This window comes from Heptranchias perlo, chromosome 27, assembly GCF_035084215.1.
Source record: "Heptranchias perlo isolate sHepPer1 chromosome 27, sHepPer1.hap1, whole genome shotgun sequence".
Taxonomy (NCBI): domain Eukaryota; kingdom Metazoa; phylum Chordata; class Chondrichthyes; order Hexanchiformes; family Hexanchidae; genus Heptranchias; species Heptranchias perlo.
Window position 1 is genome coordinate 32,887,971 of NC_090351.1, and position 22,871 is coordinate 32,910,841.

The 22,871-nt window shown below is 43.4% G+C and overlaps 1 protein-coding gene and 1 long non-coding RNA gene across 4 annotated transcripts in view; both read left to right on the plus strand.

Annotated features, from left to right (window-relative positions):
* LOC137344550 (uncharacterized) overlaps positions 1–6,588 on the plus strand; it is a 34,017-nt gene extending 27,429 nt beyond the window's left edge. Inside the window, exon 4 of the long non-coding RNA XR_010968383.1 lies at positions 6,523–6,588. This is a non-coding gene — a long non-coding RNA (uncharacterized lncRNA). The remainder of the gene's footprint in view (positions 1–6,522) is intronic.
* Positions 6,589–17,541: 10,953 nt separating this feature from the next.
* The window catches only part of LOC137344553 (solute carrier family 41 member 1-like), a 50,092-nt gene continuing 44,762 nt past the window's right edge, over positions 17,542–22,871 (plus strand). Inside the window, exons 1-2 of one of the 3 annotated variants that reach the window (XM_068007597.1) lie at positions 17,542–17,646; positions 18,348–19,144. In XM_068007597.1, the coding sequence (XP_067863698.1) occupies positions 18,731–19,144 (414 nt within the window). In that variant the 5' untranslated portion in view covers positions 17,542–17,646; positions 18,348–18,730. The other 2 variants (XM_068007595.1, XM_068007596.1) reach the window with 2 other exon arrangements.

Sequence of the window (22,871 nt, forward strand, 5' to 3'; positions counted from 1 at the left end):
CCGGATGTGGGCGTCACTGGCAAGGCCGGCATTTATTGCCCATTCCCAGATACCCTGAGAAGGTGGTGATAAAACTGTGTGGCTTAAGAATCAAACATGTTGGTTGGACCAGGTAAGGACAATAATTGGGTTTTTATGACAATCCGACAACTTCATGGTCACTTTTACTGGTACCACATTTTTATTTCCAGATTTTTCAAATTGAATTCAAATTCTCAAACTGCCATGGTGGGATTTGAACTCATATTTTCTGGATTATTAATCCAGGTCTTTGGAATACTAGTCCAGTAATATAACCACTACACTACCATAGCCTTATTAGCTGACTGTAAAATAACAATAGCCTTAATATAGGGCCCATAGTGGTGAAGGACATGAAGGTTAAGGCATTAAATCTTCCATATATTTTTATTACTTGATTTTTTTTCAGTGGTTAGTTGCCAATATACGTATACACATATATGCTGAATAATCCAATTCTATTTGTGTTATTCTGCACTTTGTAGAATCAGACAGAACAGAAGGAGTCCATTTGGGCCCATCATGCCTGTACCAATTCATTGAAAGAGCTATTCAACTTTGTTGCATTAAATATTCAGGTGTGAGGAATGAAACTACTTTCCCATCAGTCCCTCGGTGTTTGTAACGACAGCTCCCACCATTCGGAAATCATTTTTATTTTAATACTTTCATTGAAATAGTTTTGACTTCCACTTCCATAACTTGTAACTGTTCAAAAAAATCAATAAGTAATAACTCTGTGTCTTTAATTAGTAACAGCGACGCACTATTGTCCCCAGTTATCCATTTGCCAATTCCAGGAAGGCTGCTAAATGTGTACTAGAGCAGGAAGCGTGTCACCATAACTAGTGAATGCATGTGTGTATATATACACAGTGCCAATGAGTCACAGTGCACTTGCTCCATAATAATAAATTACTAAAATGTTCTTTTTGAGACTGCACTTACCCAACTTTTTGACATCAGTCTTGGGACGTTTTACTACGTTAAAGGTGCTACATAAATGCACGTTGTTGTTGTTGTTGCTAAAGGCATTTTCAAGGTGGCTGCCAATCACTCTGGAGTGGTAAAAATCACCTCACATACAGTAATGAGGGATATAAAAGCATGCTCTGAACTTACAATGCTCCCCATTGAAATTATGTAACAAATAACAAAAACTACATTTAATTTTTTAATTAAATTTTATGCCAGCCTTATGGTATAAACAAAATTCTCAATATCTAGGTGTAATAACAGTATTTATTCTATACCTGTGAGATACCTACATTACTCACAAGTCTACTCCATTTGTGAGCTACTTAGTCCTTTTCTGGGATAAGTTATACATTCAACAGGTAAATGGTGGATGTCAGTTCTGTATCACTGATATGTACATTTGAATAAGAATGTACATTTGGAATTCAACTTCAGGTTCACCTTTGAAATTTGCCAATAGTCAAAATGATGTTATCTGATGGTGAACTGAAAGTTTGGAGTTCCTCAACTGGTCAATCTCTTAAAGTCAAAGTTTATTCCCGGTTAACAAATTTTCTCTGTTTCTCTTGAACATCAGACCTTGTGTATCTGGCCTTGACTAAGCAATTTGACACTAAGATTCTATAAATCCAAGTGGATAGGGTTATTAAAAAACATACAATTCGCTCTAGATGCTAAATCTCTTTGATAAAGATTATCATTTAAATTATCCAGAACTAAAGAATCTGTGCCTCTGAACAAGTGTCCACTTAAATCTGATTGTGTGGATTTTGTGTATGAAAATTGTTACAGACTTAGTAAACAGCAAGCCATCTGTCTCATCATTGAGGAATGTATAAAAGCGTTGGGTTTCCTTGAAAGAAAGGTTTTTTTTGTTAATCATTCCTTATTCAGACCTTGTTTTATCACAATCATAAATCAAAGTAATTATCTCCTCTAAGTCCAGTACAACTTGTACCTGTTCATCTCAAGTACAACATAAAAATAAATAAGTAGAGAGTACCGGATGGGTGGCAGCTGGTTAGAAGGCTATAATCCAATCAAGGGCTGAAGATGGCATTAAAAACCAGTTTTATGTACATATTTATAAATACTGCATGTTTCATTGCTGCATCTCTGCTGTTGGGTTGATTGTGCAAAATGACCTGGGCCCTGATAGAACATGGGGTTCTATCATATCATGAATTGCAAAGGACTTCACCATCCTTCAAATAAGCCAATGCCGTACAGCCCTGTCGATGCTCATTTATTTTCATTGGTTTTTGGATAAATATACCATCTGCATTGTCTGTCTTGTCGTAAATAATAAATCTAGTTTCATTCATGGATTTCTAAAAGAAAGAAAGATTTGCATTTATACAGCGCCTTTCATGACCTCAGGATGTCCCAATGCGTTTTACAGCCAATGAAGTATTCTTGCAGTGTGGTCATTGTCATAATGCAGGAAACGCAGCAACCAATTTGCAAGGTCCCACAACACCAATGTAATAATGTCCAGATAATCTGTTTTAGTGATGTTGGTTGAGGGAGCAATATTAGCCAGGACACTGGGAGAACGACCCTGCTCTTCTTCGAATAGTGCCATGGAATCTTTTACAAGCACTACCCTCGCCACAGGGTCTACAGACTGAGGCACAGCTTCTTGGACCTCTGAGGAGCAGTGTACACAGAGGCTCAGAGTCACTCGACATGTATTCGTGGACATCTGCAGCCTCTTTGATGCCGAGCTGCTCCCAGCTGGCCCAAGCAACATCTTCTTACCTGTCGCTGTTAAAGTCACCACTGCCCTCAACAACTTCTCCTCCGCATCCTTTCAGGGTGCCACTGGGAACATCGCCGACGTCTCTCAGTCGTCTGCACAAAAGAGCCCTGCAAATACACCTACACCCACTCTGCAGTGACATAATGGGTAGCATCAGGTGTGGGTCTTCATGGTGATCCTCAGGAAAGGGCATTATTGCACAAACCAGACAAGATTTGCAAAGACGTGGCAGTAGTGGTGATAACAAATTTTAATGTGCTTGGCAAAACAAAGAAAACTAAATGAAAAACATGACATTCCGTCATACACCCTTGTGCATCCCCTTTGTGCTCACAAAACCTTCGCCTTATGTTTACGGGAACCCCTACGTGGTGCTACCCCTGTGGCTTCAGCAGAGGTAGTGGCAGGTTGCTCTTGTCCATGCCCTGACCGATGAGATGCTTTGCGCGGACATCCTCTGGTTTCGGTGCCTGTGAGGGCCCCTCCAAAGACTGCTCCACCTGCACCTGTGCAGGGGCAGACTCGGCCACCTGGACAGGAGGCAGCATTGTGGGTACTGGTTGAGAGGGGGGCAACGGGTGAGACGCGGGAGCGCTTTGAGTGGCGTCCCCACTTCCATGTCCCCTTTCGCCATCATCACTCTCCTGGGCCAGGCCCACATCACACCTTCCACCCTGCCGGACGACAGTTTGGAGGACTTGTGTGAAGCCTTGGAAGGCCAGTTGTAACGTATCTGTCAGCCTGTTTAAGGCGGCAGAATGTTGCTTACCCTGAATCCGAACAGCCGTTGTCAGGGCCTGAATGGACTCATTGTTGAGCCGTGCTTGAAGCTCGATGGAGGCTAGCCTTCTCTCCATTGCAGACATTCCTGCGCCTACCCGCGACACTATCTCAGAGATGCCTTCACGTCCCTGTGACAGTATTCCACTCCTGCAAGAGTTGGACTCCTCCATCCTCTGCGCAATTGTGGAGAGTGCGCGTGGCAACCGTTACAGTTACTCGGAAATGTGCCGCTGGTCCTCGATGACTCTCCTTTTCATGGCTGGCTCCCAGGGTTCAGCATCTGGGTCCAGCTGAGCAGAGCCTGAAGAAGAGTGCTCCCACCAACATGGATTCCCCATGACTGCCCCTGCCACCAGGGTCTGCTCGTGCTTACATGTGCGTGGTGACTCACCATGTGCAAGCCCAACTAACTGAGGACAGGGACCCACCGAGATGTGTGTATCTGCGCTGTTGGATGGCTGGCTCAGATGTGACTCAGAGGCCAGCAGGTTGAGATGCTGCAGATGCCAAGTGATGTTAAGATCATTCGCTATCATGAGTGCTGAGTGTTAGATTTCTGTCACCCGCCGTTTGTGCGCTCCCAGTCTCGGTGTCAGCCACGGACAGGCACTGCAGCGTACGGCTTATTTCTATTGCCTGCTGCTCCGCCTCCGTTAGGACCACCTGGTGTGGCGGGCCCCCTCTGGTCCTTGCCCTCTCCCGGGCATTCTCGCATCTCTTCTCCTATCAAGGCAAAACACAGAGAGGCGTGATTGAGTGATGGTTGCTTAGTGACCTGCTGCATGCATTGGTGTGGGTGGGGGTGACAGTGAGGGAGATGCATGGGAGGGTGCGTGTGAGACATAGCCATGAGATTGTATGAGGATTGGGTTGCGTGGTAGTTTTCGAATGGGAACTGGGGCGGTGAGTACGTGCAGGCAAGGTGAGGATGATGGTTGAGTGGATGTGAGGAGTGATGCGAGAGTGTTGTGGTGGCAGTGCAGAAGGAGTTGTGTGGTGGTGGAGGTGATGTGGAAGACGGAGTGTGGGAGAATGCGTAAGTATACTCACTTTGGCTGACCTGGTTAGGTCATTAAAGCGCTTCCTGCACTGGACCCAGGTTCGGCCGACATTGCTGCTGCTGCTGCTGCTGACCTCCTCTGCCACCTCGAGCCAGGCTTCCTGGTAGCAGAGGCAGGCCACCATCTCCCATCAGATGGGAAAAACGTTTCCCTCCTCCTCCTCACCCCATCGAGCAGCACCTGGAGTGAGGAGTGTGAGAACCTTGGAGCAGCCTTGCCTCTGGCCTGCTCCATTCTATAATTTTGGTTCTTTGCTGCAGGAGGAGCATTGGAGGACTTCCCCCTTTAAATAGGGCTCCTCCTGCTGACAGCCTGTGATGCGGGTGCGCAGTGCGCCCGCTGCACAGGTCTGGGACGGGAAACCCGGAAGCACGCGTAAGTACCTTCAATTAGGCTGTGATCGCGTGCGGAGCACCCCGATTTCAATGGCCTCCTTCTGTGCTGTAACGATTCTATGATTCTATGAATCAATGGGCTGTTAGACTATGGAGCATCAAGGCTAATGCTGACCCTGACCACACCTGACATCTGCACAGTACGTTTTCTCAAGCCATAAAGTTATGAATAAAAGCTGAAAAGGAAGTGTTATATTGTTACGAATAATGTTATAAATAAAAACTTTGCACTATAACTGCAGCAGTATATCAGAGGGGTTGCAGCATAAGTAACCGAAACCAGCTTGTTAATAATTCCTGCTTCTCTTTATACAAAGTCCTCCACAGTATTTAGCGGAAGTACTATTTTAATGTTGAGAAATAAATCATTACCAAAATAATTGGCTGTATTTTCCTAAATTTAACAAAGCCATTGTTTCAGAACCTTAGACAGGGGTTCCAGCGGAGTAAAAATAGGGAGATTTCCTGAACTTGATACTTACAAATCTGAAGATTTGCTCCATTGGAAAGGATGGAGGGGAGAGAGCAGCTGGATTAAGGGCCATGGAGACATTTCTCATGTTATAAAGACACACAGCCTTTATGAGCATGTTCCGACCTATTTATTATATTCACATCTGAACAATGAAATGATGCTGAAATCAGTTACTTTTCTATCGGGGGATAATACCATAAGACCATAAGAGATGGGAGCAAGAGTTGGCCATTCGGCCCCTCGAGCCTTACCTGAACTCCACCTTCCCACCTTTTCCCCATAGCATTTAGGTCAGTGGTACTGATAAGAATATTGAGTGGAGAATACTACAGAAACCAAACTCTGAAGGCAGAGTTTTGGATATTTTTGATGCAGGAAGTGACAGCCAGAAGTCAGGAATTGTGGGATCGCAGACTATTTGCCCCCTCCCCCTCAATTCCAAAGCAAAAAGAGAGATGTAGATGATTACTAGTCACTTAAACCCAAAGGCCCTGAAAGTCTGTGGGGGCTCTACATGTGTTCCATCATAATTCCGACTGTAAACCGGCGGAAACCCCTGCAATACGGTGTAAATGGCCTGTTACACCATTTCCCTGGGAGTTTTGCTGGCCTCTTGCTGGAGTTTTGGCAGGAAGCCAGTAGAACCCCTGCAGAATTGTAACAGAGAGGTGTCCAAGAGACGCATAAGACTACCACAGACCCATAAAATAGATAGATCGTCATTAAATGCAATGAATACAATACAGACAACATATAGTGGTTAGTAGAGACCTTACTTGTTCAATAATGTATGACTGTGCTTATCTGGAAGGGTGTGACACCCTCCTAACTTCATTATTTTCTCTGTGGAGATACACCTGGATTTTCTGGAATAACCATACATCAAAAACCACCACCTTCAGCAATACCAGCCCCAACAGTGACTCCAATCCCAGATACATGAATTACAGAAGACAAAAGAATCATGCATATACCCACGTGATTTAGCAGCAATGACCATTATGATATTATGTACCTTAACAATTGTTCATTCTCTCTTTTCTACAGATGAATGAAGACCATTTTTGAAGGCTCCAATCACTTCCTGTACACAATTTGAAATATGCTCAGGGCAATGTTATCATAATCTCTGCCAGCATTAATTTGAACCTCCTCATACTCTGGTTTTCAATTAGTGCAAGAAACTTCATCCTTCGGCTATAAATCCTCTGTTAAAATGTGTCCTCCACTATCCTTAAAACCATTGTTCTTCATTATCCTCAGAGGGAACAATGGCTACAACTATCCCAATCAAGGATGTGAAATGGCAAGGAAGCAGTGGGAAATTTCAGTGTGTTTTTACGTTGTCTGATTAGATCAAAATTCCACGCAATGGATAGCTGTAGTCATAAAGGAAGATTTTATCCAGTCTAGATAGATTTGAGTGAAACCCTCATCAATGTCTTTGTTATCTCCAGACTTGACTATTCTAATGCCCTCCTAGGCAGCATCCCATCCTTCACGCTTCAGCTCAGAGAAAACTCTGCTGCACGTTTATTTATTTGAACCTGTGGTTTGTTTATTGTAGTAATGGATCCTAGGCCACTTGCCATGTTGATTTTATGTTTCCATTTGGTGACACTGGGGCAACTTAGTGTCATCCCTGCAGGTACCAGACAAACAGAGGGAAAAACACAAAAGGTGAAGTCATAGACAGCACAGAGTGAGGAGCGATGGAACCCAAGGATTTAGAGCTTATTGTTTAATTTATAATTTATCTTCAGTATTAAGAGCATAATATCCTTTAGGTAAACAAGTAGACCTAATAGGCTAAATAGCTTAAATAGATCTAAGGGAACAAGAGAAACTAAACAGAGGAAACCCGACATTAAAGGGATCCAATTTGCATTAAATAAGTACCTGCTATACATAAATAATAAATAATCAGAGTAATTAATTACTAATTAATTTGAAATCAAACTAATCCATCAACTAATTAATAATAGACCTCAAGTGATTCTATTAGTTCTAGATATAAATTACTGCTAACTAAAAAATAAATAGAGATTAGAGATGACAGCACAGGCTATGTGTCGGGACTGTGATAGGTGGGAGTTTGTGGACAGTGAGACTGCCACAGATTGCCACATCTGCAGGAAATGTCTCTGCCTTGAGTCACTCCAGCTCAGAGTCGTTGAGCCAGAATGCGAGTTAGAGACACTCCGACATGTAAGGGAGGGGGAGGAAAATCCGGATAGTTTTCTCCAGAGCACAGTCACACCTCAGAGAAAAGCACAGGTGCAGGAAGGGGAGAGTGTGACACACCTAGGGGAGTTCGAGAAGGAGGTCCTGCAGACACTGGTCCTATCCAATAGGTACAATGTACTTGCTACCTGTGAGGATAAGGATAAAGGCTACAGGGAGGATGGCCAGCATGCTAATCATGGCACTGTGGAGCAGGAGGCATTCTAAGCAGGGGGAGGGGAAGACTACATAGGGGATTCGATAATTAGGGATATAGATAGCGTCCTCTGCAGTCGCGACCGACTGTACAGGAGGGTGTGTTGCCTATCTGGTGCAAATGTAAAGAATATCTCAGAGCAACTGGAGAGGAACTTGGAAAGGGAGGGGGAAGATCCAGTTGTCGTGGTCCCTGTTGGGACCAATGACAGGGAAGGAAAGGGAAGCGGTCCTGATAAGGGAATATCAGAAATTCGGAACTAAATTAAAGAAACATGACCTCAAGGGTGGTAATCTCAAGATTCCTAACCGAGCCACGTGCTAATAGGCAAATCAGGAAGGTGAATGCGTGGCTGAAAGATTGGTGTGGGAAGAATGGGTTCCATTTCCTGAGACACTGGCACCAGTACTGGGACAGGAAGGAGCTGTACTGCTGGGACGGGCTCCACCTGAACTGGAGTGGGACCAGTGTCCTAGTGGAAAGGATAAATAGGACTGTAGATAGAACTTTAAATTAGTAAGGCGGGGGGAGAGATATGGTGAAAATAGCATAAGTCTGAAGATAAAAGAAATAGGAAATGAGAGCAAAGGTCAGATCAAGGAAAGGACTATGGGTAAGATAAATGGTCAGGGAACAAACACAGTTGTAGGACATAAGTATAAAATGACTGTTAAAAAATAAAGGGGAACAATTAATAAAAACAAATTAAATTGCCTATACAGCATCCAAAACAAAACGGGGGAACTGGAGGCAATAATTCATAGTGAGGAGCCAGATATAGCAGGGGTAACTGAAATATGGCTCAATAAAGAACAGGACTGGCAGTTAAATATCGCAGGGTATAACGTATTTAGAAAGGATCGGGAAGGAAGAAGTGGGAGTGCGGTAGCTATACTATTTAAACACAACATAATGGCACTAGAGAAATGGGACATCGGTAACATTAAGATAGAAACAGAATCCATATGGATTGAGACAAAGGATAAGAAGGGATAGATCACATTAATAGGTATATTCTACAGACCACCTAATTGTGGAAGGGAAGTGCAGGAAGAAATATGTAAGCAAATCTATGACATGAGTAAAAGACATCGAATGATAATCATGGAAGGTTTCAACCACCCCCAAATAAACTGGCAAGAAGAGGTAAGAAAGGGGAAAAGGGAATGGAGTTTTTGCAGAGTGTACAGGACTCCTTTCTTACCCAGTATGTAAGAAGCCCAACCAGAGAGGAATCACTGCTAGATCTAGTAATGGGGAATGAACCAGAGCAGATAAGAGAAGTAAGCATAGGGGAACATCGAGGCACCAGCAATCATTACATAATAAGGTTTAAAATAATGATTGAGTAAGACAAAGCCCAAAGTAGTAGATTGGAAAAAAATAATTTTGAGTGGATGAGAATGGAACGAGGGAAGGTAAACTGGAAAAAAAATTGGCAGACAAAAAGATAGAACAGCAGTGGGAAATATTTAAAATGGTGATCAGCAAACTTCAGTCGAAATATATTCCTCTAAAAAACAAGAACGAACTAGTCAATAATGAAACACTGTAGATAAATAAAAAGATAAGGGTAAAATTGAAACTAAAGAAAAGGGCATACACTAAGGACATAGACAATAAAGGAGAGGATAACAAAAGGGAATACAAAGAGGTTAGGAAAGAAGTCAAAAAAACCAATTAGGAAAGCAAAGAGGAACTATGAAATTAAGTTATCAAGGGATATAAAAAGAAGTGGTAAAGTATTCTACAGACACATAAATAACAGAAGAAAAATCAGTATAGGGATAGGGTAACTAAGGGATGCACAAGATATGCTCACAGTTAATGACAGTGAAATGGCAGGAATATTGAATAGTTAATTTGCCTCAGATTTTACCAGGGAGACTAACAAAGTGGGCATGATATTAGAAAAAGAGAACAAAAATTATATAAAGACATTTAAGATAGAAAGTGGGGAGATAATTGATAAACTAATCAAACTTAGTGAGGATAAAACCCCTGGTCCGGATGGATTGCATCCAAGCATATTAAAAGAAGTTAGAGAAGAGATAGCAGAGGCACTATTACATATATATAAAAATTCAATAGAAAAGGGAATAGCGCCAGAGGACTGGAGGACAGCTAATGTGATTCCTATATTTAAAAAGGGAGATAGAACAAGTCCAGGGAACTGTAGACCAGTTAGCTTAACAGGTAGGAAAAATAATGGAATCTTTACACAAAGATATAATTGAAAAACATCTAAAAACCAAAACTATAATAGAGAAGTCAGCACGGATTTCAAAACGGTAGGTCATGCTTAACCAACCTTATTGACTTGAATTCTTTGATGAAATAACAGTAAGAGTAGACAAGGGTAATGTAGGTTTTTTTTATTCGTTTGTGGGATGTGGGCATCGTTGGCGAGGCCAGCATTTGTTGCCCATCCCTAATTGCCCTTGAGAAGGTGGTGGTGAGCCGCCTTCTTGAGTCGCTGCAGTCCGTGTGGTGAAGGTTCTCCCACAGTGCTGTTAGGAAGGGAGTTCCAGGATTTTGACCCAGCGACGATGAAGGAATGGCGATATATTTCCAAGTCGGGATGGTGTGTGACTTGGAGGGGAACGTGCAGGTGATGTTGTTCCCATGTGCCGACTGCCCTTGTCCTTCTAGGTGGCAGAGGTCGCGGGTTTGGGAGGTGCTGTCGAAGAAGCCTTGGCGAGTTGCTGCAGTGCATCCTGTGGATGGTACACACTGCAGCCACAGTGCGCCGGTGGTGAAGGGAGTGAATGTTTAGGGTGGTGGGTGGGGTGTCAATTTAGTGGGCTGCTTTGTCCTGGATGGTGTCGAGCTTCTTGAGTGTTGTTGGAGCTGCACTCATCCAGGCAAGTGGAGAGTATTCCATCATAAATTTGCAGAATGGGCATGTAATATATTTAGATTTTCAAAAGGCCTTTGATAAGGTACCGCATAGTAGACTCGTGACTAAGGTCAGAACATATGGAGTCAGGGAACCGGTAGCAGAATGGATAGCAAGCTGACTACAAAACTGAAAACTGAGAGTAGGGGTTAAGGGTAGCTACTCACACTTGCAAAAGTTGGAAAGCGGAGTTCCACAGGGTCTGGGACCACTGTTGTTCACAATTTACATTAACGATTTGGACTCAGGAATCGGAAGTACAATTTCAAAATTTGCAGACAACACCAAATTGGGGGGTGTCATTAACACAAAGGAAGAATGCGTCAAAATACAAGAAGACATTAATAAATTTGCAGATTGGGCATGTAATTGGCAAATGAATTTCAATATAGATATAGTTGAGGTGGTGCATTTTGGTAAGAAGAATAAATAGGCCACATACTGTTTGGATCATAAGAGTCTAAATGGGGTAGAGGAACAAAGGGATCTAGGGGTGCATATTTACAAATCACTAAAAATAGCAATGCAGGTTAATAAGGCCATTTAAAAAAAAGCAAACCAAGCACTGTGATTCACTTCTAGAGGGATAGAATTGAAAAAAAGAGAAGTTATGTTAAACTTGTATAGAATCTTGGTTAGACCACATTTGGAGTACTGTGCACAGTTCTGGTCTCCATATTATAAAAAGGATATAGAGGCATTGGAGAAGATGCAAAAAAGATTCACAAGGATGATACCAGAACTGAGGGGATATACTTATCAGGAAAGGCTGAACAGGCTGGAGCTCTTTAGAAAAGAGAAGGCTGAGGGGTGACCTGACAGGGGTCTTTAAGATAATAAAAGGGTTCGATAGAGTAGATGTAGAGAAGATGTTTCCACTTGTGGGGGAGTCCAAAACTAGAGACCAGATAGTTACCAATAGGTAATTCAGGAGAAACTTCTTTACCAAAAGAGCAGTAAGAATGTGGAACGTGCTACCACAAGAAGTAGATGAGGCAAATAGCATAGATGCATTTAAGGAGAAGCTAGATAAGCATCTCCAGGCCTCTTTCTGTATTATTCTGGGGTTGGTAGATACAGTAGCCTCAAAGTACCTCAGCAAAAGAAAAAAAGAAAGACTTGCGTTTATATGGTGCCTTTCATGACCTTAGGATGTCTCAAAGTGCTTTACAGTCAACTAAGTACTTTTGAAGTGTAGTCACTGTTACAATGGAGGAAAATCACTTCTATGGTGCATTCTGTCTGCTGCTCAATAAATCTTAGCTTCTTAGATCTCTGGAGTAAAGATTATGTAGTGATATGGTGACAGAATTACTGCATAGATATTTTTGTGAGTCTTTACATCGGGAAAGCAAAAATGGAAATGGGGTGGCGGGGAGAGAGCAGGGGCACCTGTCAGCGGCCGGGAAACCCGGAAATACCAGGAAGGAGGAGGTCTTGCAAATTTAACAGCAGGACCTCATTAGAATTTTTTTACTCCGTTTCCTGCCTGGCAGCTGGCCAGATTGAGATGCTGGCTGACTGCAGGCTGGGAAAGCCGGCTGTAGAAGGCAGCAGCCGGACAGAGTGCTGGGGATGGTCCCCAACAATCAAGACGATCGGGGGTTGGTGGTGGGTGGGGGTTGTGCTCGGATGCGCAGCAGCGAGGAAGGAGGGTGAGATCGCGGGGGAGAGGGATCGTGGGGCGGGAGAGATAGAGCGCGGCAGAGGTCTGAAGATCGCTGCGGGGAGAGGTCATGGGCGGTAGTCGACCAATCATGGGGAGGGAAATATCGCGGGTGGGAGGCCAGGGGGAAGCACTCCTGCTCGTCCAGGCCCACAAGCAGTGCTGGAAAAACACTCACCGGCTGGACCTGGCAGTCCTTGCCTTCCTTTCGTTGCTGGGTTTCCCGAGCCCTGGGAAACCCAGCCCGCAGCCATTAAATTCAAATGGCTGCCAAAATCTGAGAAGTTTTGCTGCAGCTATACAAAACCCTGGTTAGACCGCACCTGGAGTACTGTGAGAAGTTCTGGGCACCGCACCTTTGGAAGGACATATTGGCCTTGGAGGGAGTGCAGCGTAGGTTTACTAGAATGATACCCGGACTTCAAGGGTTAAGTTACGAGGAGAGATTACACAAATTGGGGTTGTATTCTCTAGAGTTTCGAAGGTTAAGGGGTGATCTGATCGAAGTTTATATGATATTAAGGGGAACAGATAGGGTGGATAGAGAGAAACTATTTCCGCTGGTTGGGGATTTTAGGAGTAGGGGGCACAGTCTAAAAATTAGAGCCAGACCTTTCAGGAGCGAGATTAGAAAACATTTCTACACACAAAGGGTGGTAGAAGTTTGGAACTCTCTTCCGCAAACGGCAATTGATACTAGCTCAATTGCTAAATTTAAATGTGAGATAGATAGCTTTTTGGCAACCAAAGGTATTAAGGGATATGGGCCAAAGGCAGGTATATGGAGTTAGATCACAGATCAGCCATGATCTTATCAAATGGCAGAGGAGGCACGAGGGGCTGAATGGCCTACTCCTGTTCCTATGTTCCTATGTTCCTAACGCAGCCTCATTAACATATTATAATTACAGACCCGCCTCTCCAGAGCGGGTTACTCGGCCGCCCGCCCAAACCGCTGTGGTAAACCAGAAGTAGGCACATTCACGGTGGGTTGGGGTCGAGTTTCACATTTTTAACAATTTAACCCCCCCTTGACCCTCTCCCCCTGTCTTGGGGAGGTTAAAATTACCCCCACTGTCTTGAAACTTCTCCCTACATTACTAATCTCCTTCAAATACTGGATAACAACTGGTACCCATGGAATTGAACCCCAGCAAGGGATCAATGACATCAGGATTGGAAAATAGAGGATAAAACTTAGTTTGGGGAAAAACAAGTATATTACCATCAAAATAGGGTGTAAGAAATTGTTTAGAAGCATTGCAGTTTCAGACATCAGAGATCAGGGCTACAAGTTTTTGTTTTCATAGGAGCAGGAGTAGGCTATTCAGCCCCTCGAACCTGTTCTGCCATTCAATTAGATCATGGCTGATCTGTATCTTAACTCCATTTACCCACCTTGGTTCCATATCCTTTAAGACCCTTGCCTAACAAAAATCTATCAATCTTAGTTTTGAAATTTTCAATTAACCCCCAGTCTCAACAGCTTTTTGGGGGGAGAGAGTTCCAGATTTCCACTACTCTTTGTGTGAAGAAGTGCTTCCTGACATCGCCCCTGAATGGTCTAGCTCTAATTTTAAGGTTGCGCCTCCTTGTTCTGGACTTCCTCACCAGAGGAAATAGTTTCTCCCTATCTACCCTATCAAATCCTTCAATTATCTTAAACACCTCAATTAGATCACTTCATAATCTTCTATTCGCGAGGGAATACAAGCCTAATCTATGCAACCTTTCCTCATAATTTAATCCCTTTAGCCCCAGTAACATTCTGGTGAATCTGTGCTGTACCCCCTCCAAGGCCAATATATCCTTCCTGAGGTGCATGCCCAGAAGTGAATGCAGTACTCCAGGTGTGGTCCAACCAGAAATTTTCCTCACCAAATTTCTCTTATGCCCTCCTGTCCTTAAGGCATTCACTGCTTGTGAGGAACAGTTCCACAGATGACAAGTGCCTTATCTAAGTGACCATTATTCATGTCTGAATGTTGACAGTGAGTGTCACAGGCTAATTGACCATGAAGCTTGATCCCATCCTCCCCGAGGTTCACACAATACACTTCCAGCAGAGTTCACTGGAAAGTTATCAGGAGTGACAATGCTATCTGATTTCAAACTAGTAAAATGAAAAATTAAAACAGCTATCAGGAAGTTCTTCACACAAAGATGATCAACACATAGAATGGATTGGTAGATTAATAAAGTGGTAGAGGTGAAAACCTTACAAATCATTTAAGAGCTCATTGGATGTTGTAATGGGGGAGCTCCAAATGCTACCTAGGCTGAGATCAGCTAACGCAGTACGGAGTGATGATTGAACCTAGATTTTTTTTGATTTGTATAATTCGCTGGATCAATTTGCTGTACCACCACAAAAAGGATATGACAGCTATTCAAAGGATACAGAAGAGAGCAACCAGAATGATTGAGGGGGTGGCAGATTTAGATTATAAGGAGCGATTATGTATAATGGGCACGTTCTCACTGAAAAAGAGAAGGTTGAGACGTGATATGATTGCTGTTTTTAGGATTCTAAAGGGACTAGATAATGTAGACCATGTCAAGCTATTTCACCTTGTCCAGAACAGTAGAACCAGAGGACACGGCCTGCACTTGAAAGTGGGTAAATTCAAAACTAATCTGCGGAAACAACATTTCAGTGAGCGAGTGGTTAATCTATGAAAGAGGCTCTCTAGGGAGAAGGTGGACGCAGGTAGTGTTGATTCATTCAGATGCAAGTTAGATAAATTTCTTTCAGAAAATAACATTTTGGGATACAGTATATGAGTAATTGGAGAATGACATGTGTTAAGTGTAGCATGCTTGGGAGGAAAAAGGTGACTTTGGACCAATGTTTCCAAAGCTCTCCACCACTGGGGGTTTTTTCTTGTGTCATTTCTGGGTCTGTTGTAGACTAATTGATAGAGATTGATTGCTATGATTAGTCAACAACTCCATTATCATTGTATCATTTGACTACCAGGACGGTAGAAGATGAACCGTTACCTTTTTTCATCCAGTGATTCCTCTGTTTCTAACTGTTGGAGAGCCCCCTTTACCTACTTTGCGTCTAGGTTTTGCTTATTGTTTTATGGTGAAATAATACTGGAACAGGAAAGCGACTTTTAAAAAGTGGAAAAATTGGGTGGAAAATATGAGAATTAGAATTTCTGCATCAGTGTTTTTCTGTATTAGTGGATGAACTTGCTGTATCTTAACTCAACCAACCTGCAACCAACCAAAACTGAGGGGCACATTCTAATCTGATGTCTCTGTGTTATTTGAACAATATTTTACAAAGAAGTTACAGTATTGTTAAATTATTACCAAGAAAGCAACATTAATATGTGTTTTGGTTGGTTGGTGGGCAGAAATATGGAAACAAAGTCCACCTCCAGTTTCCTGCTCTGATTATTTACTATGTTATAAGGATGAGTGCTGTACCCAAGTGACCTAAGCAGAACAATCTGTAGTTGGTCAGACGCAGATGGGAACAAAAATGGTTCTCTGTGCTCATTCAGGCATGCATCCTGTCCACGTACATACCAGAATTTTCCATGTATTATTATTGCCACATTTTGGCAAAGAGGGTCATTGTTTCACATTGTGCATGCACAAGGCCATTTTGTTTTCCCGTTTCCATTCGTTCCTGCCTTTACAATATAGGTGAAAGTTTTGTCTATGGCTGGAGCCACATCCAGAAAGATGGGTATGGTGTTTGCCACCTTATTTTTAAGTATCATTGGGGCACCTAAACCTTGGTAGTCTAGTGTGGGAGTACCCTGGTCCCTTTCAGTCCAGTGATGGAATATGCATCTCAGTTCTTCCTACTAAACTGCAGGAGAGTGCATCTTTATTTCCACCCAAGTGCACACGATTATATGGCATGTATACAGTATTGGATGTACACGTAATATAAGCCTTGTGCATCCAGAATGGAAAGTGTATATATTGTGATACACAAGGTATCACGATTGTGTGGGACAGGCTAGATGGACTAGAGGGTCTTTTCTTGTCTGTCATTGTTCATGTGTTTGTGCTCTCTTTAATATTATATTCATTTCCACAAGCATTGGTCTTCTTTTGTTAATTGAGAGTTAATATTATTTTTATCTAATTTTGTTTTTCATGGGTTTCTTGAAAATAATTGGGGGTGGAGAGGAAACAAACAGCAATGTTACCATAAAAATCGAACCCTTTTGTTCAACATAAAAGCCAAATTAAATTTCCTTTCACTGGCCCTTTGGTCCCTTGGCCAAGTGGTCATTTCTTTGCCATTTCTCATGTGTGATTCTCGGCAGTGAGGCTATTTGACTGTAGGGAGCATCACAGTCAAATTTGATCTCTTCCAACATCCACATGCATTTGCTTTGCAATTGGGGCCTCTAGGTAGCAATGGTTGATCCCCGCCCCCCCCCCCTTACGGGAAGGGGAGCGGAGATAAATTGTAGTGCCCTTTACCACTAGCCCTGCTGAGTTCAGCTAACCCATCACATACTAGGGGGATGAAGTTGGGACATCCTGGCCTTTGTGGCTCAGTACAACACCAGTTGGTGCACCACACCAACCAGACTGATACTCATTTTTGGAGTGAGAGTCACTCAGTTCATTTGACAAACCCCACTTAAAAAAAAAATCAAAGGGTTTACAATCTGCCTCACTCTTTTCCATCATAAATCTCTACCCTAATTGTCAACAGTCCGAGCCATGAGGGGAGCGCGATTCATCGGCAACTTTAAGGAACCGCTACTCTCCGCGATACACCGAGTTCCATAGAACGCCGCCCTTCTGTGACGTGCGGGGGGGGGGGGGGCAGTGTATCGTTTTCTCAACGCGAAACTTCGATTGGTCCATTGCTCTGTCAATCAATCACCAGACGAAGTCCCGCCCACGGGGCTGCCGCCGCCGCCTTCTGACTGGCGGGCGATGATGTCATTCACGGCGGCGGCGGGCGGCGGCGCCTCTCTGCTTCCGCCGTCCGGTTGGGGCGGGAGGAGCTGCTGGAATGCGGCGGCGGCGGCGGGTGGTTGACCGACTGGCTTCTCATTGTCAACGGGAGAGGATTGAGGCGGCGGAGGGGGGGGGCAAAAAGCTGGGGTGTGCTGTTGCAGATCGGCCGACTTAGCTGCAGTTAATGAGTTACGGCTGTCAGCGCTGCATCCTCCGCAGGTAACATTTTAACCCAAATGGGGAACGAGGGCCCCCGGCGGGGGGCGGGAGAGGGGAGGGGGCAAGGAGAGAAAAACCAGCAGGAAGAGCAAGTGAAGGCAGCACAGGGAGAGGAGACAGGAGGCTTCACTCTTCCACCCGGCTTAATCCTGCGGCTAACAGGGTAAAGAGAGAGGGAGGGGGGGAATTGTGCCTTTTTATTTTAACGTGTTTAGATATCACATTCAGGAGGGAACTTGGCAAACTGTTTGAGAACTGCAGCTGGTCTAAGAAATTGCAAATGTTGAGAGGATCTAAACTTCAATCTATAAACTAGAAATTTGATGACGAGGAAGTCTTAATACACACAGGAGGACTGACAGCTCAGGTAACGCAGCAACGAGTGGAGCTGGGAGTTGATTGTCTTTTTTTTTTGGTCAGTACAGAACTAAAAATGTGTGTTTTTTTTGTCAATATTATCAAATCTTTTGTCGTGCAAAAAAAAAATCAATTATTTTAGCATCGGAGTCGGCGAAGAATTGCTGGCCGCCGGTTGCAAAATTTACTTCCTGACCCTAGAGAGAGTGATCGGCTGGTTTAAAACAAAATGTCAAGTTCGCCCCTTCTGTCTCTCTCCTCAAAGACATCGCTAAATCTTTAGAGCTGGATCGAATCGAATTTTTTTTCCTGAGATGTTGATGTATCTCCTTTTCTCTCCACAGAAGCGAACTTGTAACCATTTCTCACGTCAGACCCAGAGGCCACTGGAAAGAGCCGTTCGCTCTTACTGTTTCCGTTATTAAACTGGAACATTTTTTGCCACGTGTTGAAAAGGTGCCACATTTCCTTCATAAAAGTTGGTCTTGTTGAATGGCACTGAAATCTGACGGAAATGCAGTTCTACCAATTCCAGCTCGGAACTAGAAGCTGAAAAGGAGCTTACAACCTAAATCTTACAGTTCAAGTTGGAAAAAAAAACTACAGACAGCTAGCTTACCTTTATTTTTGGGGGACAATAATTTCTACGCCTTTAACATTTGAAACAGATAAAGAGGAAAGAAACCAAGGAGACACATTATGGTACCCCGAAGATTGTGAATACGCAATGTCTAGCTCCACAGAACAGAAAGAGGTTGGCCCACTTTACCATGCCAATGGAAATGTTTATCCTGTTGATGCCAGCTCCGATGAATTTACAATTTCTATAACTCCTAGTTCCTCCAAGGAGCTGGTGGAGACAGAGAGCTCAGACTATTTAACAGAGGAGAGAGAAGAGAGTAAAAGGGTGGAGGTCGTAGTGAGAGACTCCCGTGCCAACGCCAAGGGTTTGAGAGAGGAAGACGCCCTTCTGGAGAATGGCAGTCAGAGTAACGACAGTGATGATGTCAGCAGCGACCCAAGTCGGGGTCCTGATTCCCTTAAAGAGACCTCTTTCTCTATAGGACTGCAGGTTGTGTTCCCATTCCTGCTGGCAGGCTTTGGGACAGTGGCAGCTGGAATGGTCTTGGATATTGTACAGGTAGGTGTTTATATTTGTTTCTGTGATGGTCTGTACACTTGCCACCAGTAAAACCCACCGCCCTACGATTTCTCCAGACCAATAATTCCAGATAGACGACCTGCTCTCAGACCTTCTCCAAACCGGTTCAGAACCAGCCACTGGGAGCCAGGTGAAAGCAGCAAGAGACCCTCTCATCCTCATTGCTGCCCTCTTCCCAAAGGGAAATAAAGGGCCTGTACTTAGATCCTCCGCTGAGAGTGACAGTTTGGTAGTGTGTGAAATTCTGGCAGCAGACACATACCCTACCACTCTGTGCATTTGGAGCACTGCAGTGCCCACTTAATTTTTTTCCTTAAGAAAATATTGTAATTTATTTTTTAAAGTTTGCTTCGCTTTTCCCATAGAATGAGTGTGTAGCTTTAAAACTGATTCTCTTTAAAATGGGAATAAGTAGGGTGTACATGGCGTGCATAAAAATGGCTTCAAATTTACTTGTGCAATGTATAAACCCTCTTGAAGAGGAAAAAACTGCCTCATATGACATGTACTTGCACAGAAATAGTAAGTGTAATCTTTGTGTACATGAAATACTCAGTGGCAACTGTGAAATATTTGTTCCTTTTTGTGGGGAAGAAACAATTCAGTGGCAAGTTTCTAAATCTTTCTTTGTTGTGGGATAAATGATTTGTTATTGTTCCTCGATGTTTGCTTTGTAATATTTGTTTGGCATTTTACTATACCAGGCCCAAAGAAATGATCAGTAGTATTAGATCCACTCTCGCAAAGGAATTTAAGGGAAATTTACTTTTCGTTCCTCCCCCATTTTTAAAAAATCCAATTCTGAATTAATTAGTATTAGTGTAAGTATTTTAGAAGCTGGCTTACTGTCAGTGTTCTTTTAGAATAATGACTCGAAAGTGCTGTTTAAAACTTAGAACTCCTGTTCAGTTTATTCCTTTTTGTGGTATGGGAAAAGATCTCGTCAAAGCTTTCAGTATTGGCATTCTGTCATAAGCAGGGCTCCCTTGTGGAGAAAATCGCTTCAATGGCAGTCTGGAAAACCACCGTGGGCATAATTTAGTCGTGGCACTCTCACTGCGATAAATGCGTTACCTACGTGTCTAAATCTACAACTCCAAGGCTTTCTCACCTTGGATTGCCACATCTTGCAATTTGAGTGCAACAGCACAGAGCGATGCCACACAACTTGTTGAGAAATGCCCTCCTGCACCCTCCAGTTTGTGTTGTACGAGAAACAACTTGCAAAATAACAGGATGATCATTTAAAAATAGATGAAAATATTGATTGAGGTTTCGAGCCTGGGAAGTGGGGGGGGGCGGGGGCGGATCATATCTTTTAACCTGTGTGTTTGGTTAGCAGAGCTCTGAAGGAACTCTTTTTAAATGTAGCTGTTGTTTGACCGTGTGCCATTTATAAATAAGTTATGGAATGACTTGAGAGGCAAGAGGTTACTTGTACATTTTCTGTGTGCTAATGAAAACTGTAATGTAGAATAATGCTTTCCTTGGTGTTTCTTTGCCTAATTGCACCTTCCTGAATAAAGGGAGAATTAATACAAAGCATTGGTCAAGATTCATTCTGGATTGACATTCTCAGGTGCTTGTCGCCTATAGACAGTGATGCACCCAGTTCTGTTCTTTTAGCATATTCATTGCTGTATTTGTATTACAATCTTGGCTTGGGCAGCATGCTGTAATATAAACAAGGTGATTCAAGTACCTCCGATGGAAGCCCACCTCCAGAGGTGGTTTCACTTTGCGCAGCTGGTGGGGAAAATGCTGACCGTGTCGACTAGAAAGTGCATCCGTCATGTGGTAAAGCTGCTGGTGTTCTGAATTCGCCCATTTTATATTGCCAGTTGCTTGTAAGTCGCCTTCACAGCTTCACACATTTCTGGCTACAGATTTCCGCCCCCTCCCACCCCAAGCCGCCCAAGGTCAGAAGGGCAATATGGGCAACATGAGAGCTCAGCTGGCTATAGTTTTAAAATTCTCATCCTTGTTCTCAAATCCCTCCATGGCGTCACCCCTCCCGATCTCTGTACAACCCTCCTACAACCCTCCGAGATCTCTGTTCTCCAATTCTGGCCTCTTGCGCATCCCCGATTTTCATCACTCTACCATTGGCGGTAGTCCCTCCAGTTGCATAGGCCCTAAGCTCTGAAATTCCCTCCCCAAGCCTCTTCACCTCCCTCTCCTCCTTTAAGACGCTCCTTAAAACCTACCCCTTTGACCAATCTTTTGATCACCTGTCCTGATATCTCCTTATGTGGCTCGGTGTCAAATTTTGTTTGATAATCGCTCCTGTGAAGCACCCTGGGACATTTTACTATTTAAAGGCGCTCTTTAATTGCAAGTAGTTGTTGTAGGCAGGACACAATGGTGCCCCTCAATGTCCAGTACCACCACCAGAGTCTGTTCACGTTGTTTGTCCACACTTTGTCTTCCAGCAGCATGGGAAGTGACTACCTTAACAAAACATTGATGAGGCCGCAGTTAGGATATTGTATCTAGTTTTGGGCGCCCTAACTTAAGAAGGATGTTCAGGACATGGAGAACATGCAGAAGAGATTTACTGAGGTGCAACCAGGGATGAAAGGCTTTATTTATGGGGAGAGACTGGAGAAACTGTTTTTTCTTTCAGTAGAGCAGAAAAGATTAAGAGGAGATCTGATCGAGGTGTTCAAAATTATCAGGGGTTTTGATGAGGTAAGTCAGGAAAACCTATTCTCATTGGCTGGTGAGACGCTAGGTGGAGGACAGAAATTTAAGATGGTCACCAGAAGAATGAAGGGAATAGTTAGGAGAATTTTTGTTTACATAGAAGGTTGTTAAGACATTGATTGCTGGCACCAGAACAGTATAAGCAGAATCTATAATAGCATTTAAAAGAGAAGCAAATAAAAATTTAAAGATACAGGAAAAGGGCTGGCGAATGGGACTAAGTGGATAGCTCTTTCAGAGAGAGGGCATGGCGCAGTGGGATGATTGGCCTTCTGTGCTGCAAATTTCTCTGATCCTGTAGCTCCTGACGTTCTGTGTGCTGCAGGAGCATGAGCAGCACCTCTTATGTTGCCTGAAGCAAACTAGCTCAGTCAAGTGAGCGGGAAAGAGAATGATCCGGTTGTAATTATTTTTTTTTTTTTAAAAGCTCAAATTGAACTGAGCCTTTTTCTGAAATAGTCACCTCAGCAGATTAAGAAAAAAACAGCAAGTGTCAGCAGTGCCACAGGTTACCGGTAGAATCTGCACGGTTGGATGCACAAGCATAGTTTTATTGTGTTAAAGCGTGGAAATCACATGCTGTGGGGTAAGCGGTATACAAAATGTCTTGTTTCTCTCCCACATCCACAAAAAAAGGTCTACTAGGCTCTGCGTATTATTGGCAGATCCAGGTGGAAAGTGAAGCTTCCCTTTTAAAGTTAACTTTTGTTTAACACTCTCCGCATATCCTTAGTTGGAAACATTCCTGCCCTCTGATAACTGCTCTACTCATAGGGAGATATCCTTGAGTAACAGTGAACACTCTATATGCTCTTGTCCCAACTTCTCGTTAATCTGTCTTTCAGCTGACCTGAAATCTGGTCCCCCTCATTGAGATCCCAGTAGTGTAGCTCTGTCACCCTCTCTCATTCTAATAACCTCCGTTGCTTTTGGATAAGTGGAGTTACAATAAATTTGATCATAAAGGGACCCCCTAAGGATCGACTACCTTCTGGCTGAT